This window comes from Alligator mississippiensis, chromosome 13, assembly GCF_030867095.1.
Source record: "Alligator mississippiensis isolate rAllMis1 chromosome 13, rAllMis1, whole genome shotgun sequence".
Taxonomy (NCBI): domain Eukaryota; kingdom Metazoa; phylum Chordata; order Crocodylia; family Alligatoridae; genus Alligator; species Alligator mississippiensis.
Window position 1 is genome coordinate 29,598,764 of NC_081836.1, and position 9,089 is coordinate 29,607,852.

The window sequence follows — 9,089 nt, forward strand, 5'->3', positions numbered from 1 at the left end:
AGGGCTGCTACAGCTCAGCTAGGATGAAACCCTCCACAGCACCTTCTTGAAGTGCATAGTCACAGCTGGGTTGCTTCATGAGGGAATAGTGCTTAACTTGTCAGTCTCCTAATTTACAAGCATTGCGCTCAAACTTATTCCTCTCTCCCTCTCAAGGTCCTTGTTCCCCTGTTCCTTTTTCTCTGAACCCCCAGGGTCCTCAGAGGCTTTTCTGCTACAGTGGTTTTCCTCCATGCTGCACTGCTGGATGACAGAACCTTCACCAACTGGGAATGGTTGCTAGTCACTGCTACAAGGTGTTTCTTAGTCTGTGATGACAAACTATGCTGCCTGTATGTGGCTCCCAAATTGGGAGTGAGGACCCAATCACTGAATCTCTGTAGGTACCAGACAGCCTGGTTGGCCTCTGAATTATTGTACTAACCTTGTTTTCTAGGGTTGTTTAAAATGAACTTTAATTGTCTTTTCCAGTTCCACAATCACAAGAAAAGTCTCCCCTCCCCACTTGGCTTTGCACATCCCATTCTTCCTCTTGCTTTCCTGCACTGGACTGAGAAACACAGACTCCAAACCACAAGGCTAAATCCAAAACAACCCAAATGTAATTGCAAAGTCCAAAGAACCTGGTTACACCATTTACTTGATGCCAAAGGCTGCACATTGATTCTGTTTAAAATTGCAGTTATAAACATCTATGTTTGGTACAGCATGGAAAAAAGGAAGCTAAAGACTGCTGAGAAATCACACTCAGCTCGAGGGGCTGGTGAATGCTGGTATACCTTGGACAGTGGTCCTAGTGAGCTAAGCATGGAGGTGAGTGCAAGAAGGGAAACAGATGTCAGATAACTGCTTTCTTAGGCCCTAAAAAGATCCCAGTATGGTAGGTGCTACCTGAACATGTGGACATAGGTATTTAAAGCCGCCATCTACAGAAATCAAAAGGTCCTCCAAAATTAGGCTCACCTATTAGCAGTGAGCAAAGTGATCGTCACTGATGTCCCGCAGGTCAAGTCCCGTGACCTCTGGTGGGCTCAGGCAGGTGAGGTTGTTGTATGTATATATGGGTATGTGGGAATCATCCCTTTCCACAATGTACTGAACAAAACGTGGGACCACTGTGGGGTGCTGCAAGGAGAAGTCTCGCAGTTGCTTCAGTGAGCAATTACAGTGCCACTTGTTTCCTTCCAGCCATAGCTGCTCCATTACAGGTGAAGAGCCCAGAAAATCAACTGAGAAGTTTTCCAAGGAATTGTTTCTGAGGCTAAGATATCTCAGGTTTGATAAGGGGGCTGTTACACTGCTGTTCACCGTCTCCAAAAAGTTGTTGGAGAGGTCAAGCCAAGAGAGGCGCTGAAGCAAGCTGAAAGCTTCAGGAGTGATTTCCAGAAGCTGGTTGGAGGAGAGGAGGAGATATTCCAGGTTAATCAGGCCTGTGAACAACCTGGGGGAGAGACTCATCAGCTTGTTGTGTTTAAGGTCCAGCTCCAAAAGCTCATGCAGGTCATTCAAACTGTGGTCCTCAATGGCAGAGATGCTGTTGTGTTGCAAGAAGAGCCTCCGAAGGCTGGAAAGGCTGGAGAAAGTTTGTGCCTTGATTCGGCTGAGACAGCTGTTTTCTAAATGAAGACTATGCAGCTTGATTAGTCCCTTAAAGACGTAATCTGGAAGAGCCTTGATGCAGTTACCAGACAGATTCATCACCGCTACATTGTGGAGGCCAAGGAATGCACCGACCCTGATGTCTTGGATCTGGTTATTGTTCAGTGTAAGAACCTCCAGTTGGCCCAGCCCATCAAAAGTCCTTTCTGCCAGGTTTTTGATCCTGTTATGACCCAGCTGCAGCTCTTCCAGGAACTGGAGGTCTTTGAAAGTCCTTGGTCTCAGGCTGGTGATTGAATTACTAGATAAACGTAAAACATGCAGGCTCAAAAGGCCCAGGAATGTTTCTTCAAATAGTGAGACCAGACGATTGTGAGACAGGTCCAGCCACCTCAGGGCCTTCATCCCCATAAAAGCTCGAGGGGCAATAGCATTGATCTGGTTGTGATTCAGGTAGAGCTTCTGCAGCTTCTGAAGCTTGACAAAGATGTTAATTTTGACACCCTTCAGTGAGTTCCCACTCAAGTCCAGTTCCTTCAGTTCATTAAGGCTGCAGAAGAGCTGATGCTGTAGGTAGGCCAGCTTGTTTCCAGCCAGGACAAGCTCCCTCAAGTTAGGCAGGTCATGGAATACTCTGTCAGGTAAGACCACAAGCGAGTTCCAGCCCAGGTTCAGGTACCAGAGGTTGGAGAGCCCAGCAAAAAGGCCTTCCTCAATTTTGGTGAAGTGGTTGTTGTTGAGGCTCAGGGAGCCTAGATTCTGTGTGTGAAGAAAAGTATTGGGTGCCAAATACTTCAGCCTGTTGCGTTCTAGGTGCAAATGGTAGAGACTTCTTAGCCCATGGAAGGCATGCTGCTCAATGCTTACCAGCTGGCTGTTCTGCAGCTCAAGGAAATCCAAGTAGGAAAGATTCTTGAAGGCTGCAGCTGGTAGAGAAGTGAAATTGTTGCCATCCAGCCACAGTGCCCTAACGTTGATGGGCACCTCTTCTGGAAGATGGGTGAGGTTCCGGGAGCTGCAGAAGACATTGAGCTCCTCACTGTAGTAGTCGTAGCTGCAAGCGCACAAGCTGGGGCATTTTAGGAGCTCTGAATCAGGCTGCTCTTTGGGCGATTCTCCTTCAGGGGACTGGGACAATCCCGCTGCCAGTGCCAAGCCCAAAAGTAATAAGAGGCCAGGGCCTTCTGAAGGATAAGATAAAACATGGGAATGATTAGCTGACAAAGTACAGCAAGAACAGACAATGCTGTGACAATGGGACGTGATACACTTGATGGACTTATACAACCAGGAGAACCCATATGGGTTCATTCGCCCACTGCAAAGGTGAGGGTTAGCAAAGTAAACAAAACAAGCAGCTGTGTGGGGCTGTTGGGGTGCTCCAGTGGGTTGGAGAAGTGACACCCTTTGAAGTAAAAGCCATAGGAAACATCTGAGTACCTTGTCCTTCATTCAGCAACTTATTCCAAATGAAGCAGGTTGTGAACCACCTGGTTACAAAAGGTCTGGATGCTGCTGTACATTGACAGGCACAATGTGGAAGGCTGTAACTTGGAGAACAGAGCATCTGTGGTTTGTCACTGCCTTTCTAAAATGCCTGTAATGTTTCCTGGGGGTGCTCCTGGTCTTGCTGATCCCACTGAGAACTTTGCCATTTATTTCGGTAAGCGCAGGCTTAGGGTATGACGGGCTTTAGATTGGCTCATTTTCATTCTTTCTATTCACATACCTGTAACTGGATATTTCTAAAGGAGCCTGTGACTTTCATCTCTGTCTACATCAGTGTCAATATCTTTTGCACCCATTCTGTACTGGTGTAAATGATGGCACAGGGCAACAGTGAATTGGATTCACTGTTTTAAACTAAGAAGTGATATTTTTTGTGTGCAAGGCAAGAAATGCAGGTTTGCAAGCATGCCCAGTCTCTCACATGCTTATCAAACTGATTGTGCATTTCCCTCCCTCTGTATCTATTTCTATTCTGTTATTGTTTGAGTGAATAGGCTCTTCAACTCGACAAGTGTGGGATTGCTGCAGTGGCTGGATGAGATTTCTTTTTTATGTTTGGTTAGTGTTGCTTCCTGAAGATATGGACAAGATCCTAACTCAAGAGTACCAACCCAAGATCAGACTGCTTGGCTAGTTTCCTCCCCATACACAATGGGACCTTTAAACAATACAGGATTCTGCCCCAAGAGCAGTTCTTGGAGGACTGTTGATGTTAAAAAATGTAGTTAGGGCTGTACCAGCTGCTCCCAGGTGGAGGCTCAGAGAGAACAGAACATGGCTCCTCCTAGAACTTGGGCAGTGCATCTGCTCTGATCAGCCAATAGAAGACTGATACTGCCAGCGGTTCTCATCCTTCACTGAGATTTTGAATTCATCACCTCTCGGTATTCTGTTTCAGGTATGTCTGCCAAGGCATATTAATCGTTACTATCCCTGGACCCCCAAATGGTCCTGTCAACCCATCTTTGTCTTGACTTGTGGTACCCTCTCTCTTACTGACCACATGACCAAATTCAGGTCTGACTAAACTTAGCTGTCTGGCAAGGGGGTGGCTGGCTGGTTCTAGTAAATTTATTATACTCGTAAAGCAGCCTGCTTTACTGCAACCCTAGGACACTGAGGGTGGCTAGTGAGCATCCCACTCCATGGGGCGGCTCAGATTTCTTTTCTTTTGAAGGACACCTGATTTGGTAAAGAGAAACAAGATCTTTATTATAGCCACTACATTTTCAGGAGGAAATGGCTGTGCCAACATGGAATTTGCATTGAATTGCAAATTCAATTTTGTGGCTTCTCTTATATGGTGCAGTTCTTGATGAAGTTGCTCACACCAGGCACATGGTTAACACTTAATTGTCCGTGAGGAAAAAATAAGTCAGTGTGGAAAGCAAAAAATAAGGGAGATTGTCCACGTTATGTTATAGCATCACAGCCACAGAGTATGAAAGTTAGGTCATTTCTTTTAGTAAGCAGTCTCTTCAGAGGGGCTTCACTCAGCTTTAAACTCTGGCTGTAAGTATGAACCCTGGCATTCTCGTTATGAGCAGAGATGGGTGAGCGTCTTGGAGCTAGTGATTTAGAGAACAGTACAAGTTGTTTAAGTTATAACTTACCACTTCCTCTTCACAAGGAAATTCAATAAACTATACCACTAACACATGGCAACAGTATGCTGCGTAGTAGGGTCAGTAGATACTTCCAAATGCTGTCCTGATGCTCTTCAGTAAGTAGGGTTAGAGTTAGGGAAGGAAATCTTTGCACCCTGTAGGATGTCCTCTGTAAGTAGGTAGAGAAGTAGGATAGCATTTGGATGTTGCCTTAATTAGATATATTGTTTCTCCGTCCCTTACTTTGGCAGGCACTGCTGATATTCCGTTTAGGTATTCAAACCCTTGATGTTTAACTGGATTTGAAATTTGGACAAATTAATTTGTTTAACTCTATTTCTACAGGAGGCAAGAATAGTAAAGCACGGGGTGGAGGTGTACCATTGTTTTTAAGTCCTGGGAACGCAGGACCTGGAGGAGTAGTTGTGATTTCATGTGTTCTGTTGCACTCCTGTGCCAAAGTGCTCTAGTTTAAGACCAGGAAAGGCTGCTGTCTTTCTCAAGGTGCATGTCAGAACCTTTTGACTTTGTACTTTCAAACACTTTTATGCATGTAGGGAGAACCAGCCATCTACCTGTCATATCAATCCTTTGCTTTTCAGTAGGCCTTTCCATAACTCAGCAGGCATGTCCTGCAATGCCACACTTCCTCTTCCCATATTCAGTTTAGTTGGAGAAGGAACTGAAGCAATCTGACTGAGAAATCAGAAATAGCCATGCTATTTAGAATGGAATAGTACCTTCTCATTTTCTTACAATTTCTGTGTAGAGTGACTACAGACATCATTAATTGTTACTATTGCCACTTGCAACCAGTGAACATTATTGTACTTCTATTAAGCTATAATAGTGTCTACCACAGTTAACTAACTGGCAACTGCAATTTACTTGCAAATGACCTATGACCAGCATTTTAATGGCAGCCAATGCATCTGGTCCTGCCTTCCCTGATATGACGCATGTTGGTTCTACATACTGGGGCTGATGCTTAGGTTTCACAGAAGAGTGCCAGCTATCCCTTGGACTGAGACGGGGTGGGGGAAACCAGGATCAAATCTCCAAACGTCTCGTAATGTGACAACAGAGTCTGCCTGGCGAGACTCTCTCCCCAGAATAAATTGAGTAAGTAATGGGGAGTGAAGATCAGACTCTACATGGTTTGGATTGTCCATACCTATGTCTTTCTAACATGCCCGTTGCTATAGTATTTTTCTGTCTCATATATCTAACCTATGGTGTTTCTGGTACTTACGTGTAGTGTCTATCTGCTAGGGTTAATAATACATGTTTTATGTGCCTCACCTGTATTTTTGAAAGCCTGCAATTGGGTCTTGGAGGGATATTTCTTTTTTATTCTCTCAGCTCCCACACCTTGTAACATGCAATTCCTTTTTTCAGTTTGCTCACAAGTCTTGTGTGTCTCCAACCATAACAGTCCAGTGCTCCCACATATCCAGGATCCCCTCGTCCCAGCATTTATATTTTCACTGCATAAGTCAGCAGCTTTTTTCCCTTTTTTAAAGATAGCAGCAGACACACCCTGCCCCCCTCCTCCCAGCCTCAAGAATCACTTGGATCACAAAGCGGAGAAAATCCAACACGATTATCCTTGCTTCAGTATTCAGAAGTTCTTTATGCAAAAAAATCAAACCATTCCTGCAACTATGAAGTTATTAGTTTAGCAGGGATGTGCACTGTGCGGGGAATTGTGAGAGTTCTTTCAGGTAATGCAGGGTGCATAATAAAGCCTGAACATTTTTAACAGCAGAAATGGCCAAAGGAAGTTACAGGGCAGAACAAATTGAAACGTTTTATGAGAGCTTAAAACTATTTACCTGCCCTTTCATGTGGGATTGCTTTGCTACTCGGGTGTAGATCCAAGCTGCCCCTGAGGAGACACTACTGGAGGGCTGTGGAAAGTTTCTGCCCCTTACCTTTCCTTGTGTTCATTGCGGCAGCCGCATGGGGAGGAAGCGTTCTGTGTAGCAGTCAGTTCTCTTCTCTGTATTCCCCCCACTGATAATGTAGTGATACAGCAACCACCTTGACGCCTGTCCAGCACTCTGTGCTAGATCAGTTTTAACCCTTTTGTTACTGGACAGGAGTGCAATATGCACTCTATTAGTAAGGCAAGGGGAGCTGTTTGAAGGTCTTAAACTACATTTACGTTCTCTGAATCTGTCTCTGGGGTCAGGTGTTGCTGACATGGCATTTATAAATGGAAGTAAATATAGTGAAAATGCTGGTGGAGATAAGGTGGGGATAGCTGGGGCTGCTGTCCCCATCTTTGTTTAGATCATTGTTTTTATGAATTTAGATGTCGATGTGAGGTTTATACTATTCCAGTGGACAGCAAGAAGGATTGACTGAGCACAAAGTAAACTTGGTCTTGAAGCAAAGATGGGTACTAAATGGAGACAGGTCAAGGAAGCAGTGCCTCATTTGGATTAAATGTTGAGGATTCAGGCTCAAGATCAGTCAGCTCTTGGGTTTGAATTTGGTGGTGGATCCCTGGCAAGCCTGGATGGTCATGCGACCTGCCTGCCATTTTGAATGGTACCCATTTCATGACGTTGTTCTGCTAAGGTACCTGCCATTTTGAGCCAAATTTTTGTGAGGGGCTGCTTTTGTAATATACTGCCAGCACGTGGAGCAGACCTCTCCTGAATTGGCATGGAACCAAAACCATACAGACAGCGTCAGATGTTGAAGGTTTAGATTCAAGTCTTCCCTCAAATATGCAAGGGACTTAATTTGAGGTTTCAATGCTGGTCTATCTCTGGCTCTGCTTTCCCAGGATTTTTCAGACTTGGGCTGAGGAAACAGTAAGGAGTAAAACACTCAAGTGCTAAAGGGTTTGCCTTGTCTTGGGAACTAGGACAGAGAATGCCAAAAGCAGGTCAGGATTGAAACACATAGAAATGGGATCCAGTGTAGGGAATACTGTGTGGAGAGGTATGTTCACAGAGCACACAGGCAAAGAAAAAAACCATTAAAAATATGGAGCTGTTCATTTGGACAAGTGAACTAAAATCAGCAAAAGAGATGACAAATGGGTGGTGATGAAGCCGGGTTAGATTCCATCTGGAGAACAACATACTGGATAAGTCATACAGTGCAGTGGAAAAGGGATAGTTTTAGGGCTACGTTGGGAGTGTTGCCTGAGTAAGGACTGCCAGGTTTGGCCACTGCAGACTGTATGTCAATATTAAATTAAAAAAAAAAAAAAAAAGGCCACTATGTCTGAGGAGTCTAAATTGCAAGGAAAAGTTAAAGAAGTTGAGCTTATTCTTTGGAAAAAAATGTGGCTATGAGCCACTTGAGGTTTTAAAATAAGCGGCATTCAAAGGATGGGGTTATGTTTTCATATTAACATGCAGTTCAACACATCAATATAAGCTAAAAATAAAGGGAATATGAGCTAAGTATGCATAAGTTAAGTGATAGCCAAGTTAGAAATGTATGTAGTAATAATGGCAAACAAAAAAGTACTGGGTAGTTTACTTGGTGATCAAAGCCAATTGTGTAGGGCAAAATCTATCTAAGGTGACTCCTCAAAGGACAGGCAAATATTAGTTGCTTAATGGAACCATCTTAATGAAGCTGATGCAGCTTTAGATATGGAGTGGTATTTACTCAGTGCTTAGTTCCATTGGAGTCATTAGAATTTCTTAGGGCATAATGTTAATATTTGGCATGATTAAAGATAACAGGATCTGGTCCAGTGCTTGTACAGGTCCTAATGTAGTCAAGATAATTGTTTTATGGAAGGACTTGGCTGTGGGGAAAAATGAAGGCAAGATGTACTGACTGATAAAGTTCTTTGTAGTTTATTTTATCTTACTAGTGGGCTACCAAGTTTAACAGGTGTACTACTTAGAACTTAATTTTATTAATGCGTACATACTTTCTTGAACTTTCATGGCTCAACTATTTTGTTAATGATTTGATATACTTGTTGAACGTACCTTGAAACTTTTTAACTGGCAGAGGTCCAAAGAAGAAAGAACAATAGGACAGCACAGTCTTTGCAATGACTTCTTATGGAAGTGATCTTATAATGCTAACGCAGCACATAGATACAAAGATTTTCATAAAGTCTTTGCTGCATAGAATGGATAACTGTGACTTCCAAAAGGAGGGGTGCTTTTAAAGCGAAGTACAAATGTTGTTAGTTGATATAAGGAGTGTGTGCCCTTTTTTAAAGCCTTGAAGGTTTGTGTTGTGAATTTTGAATAGCCATCATTTCTTCTAAATGTTCTTTAGGGATTGCAGTTAAAAGATATTTAAAAAAAAACAGAAAAGAAGGTTTATTGTGAGCCTCTTCTCTCTCATTTGCTCAAGTTTTACTCTCATCAGAATTTTAATAGTCCT

General features: G+C 43.4%; 1 protein-coding gene across 1 annotated transcript; it reads right to left on the minus strand.

Moving 5' to 3' along the window:
- Positions 1-584: 584 nt before the first annotated feature.
- IGFALS (insulin like growth factor binding protein acid labile subunit) lies at positions 585-6,728 on the minus strand. The gene is made up of 2 exons (XM_006263224.4): positions 6,650-6,728; positions 585-2,783 (listed from the first exon to the last, which is right to left on the minus strand). Exons 1-2 carry the CDS (start codon positions 6,663-6,665, stop codon positions 967-969), a joined length of 1,833 nt encoding a protein of 610 aa, XP_006263286.1. The 5' UTR covers positions 6,666-6,728; the 3' UTR covers positions 585-966.
- Between the last annotated feature and the right edge of the window lie 2,361 nt (positions 6,729-9,089).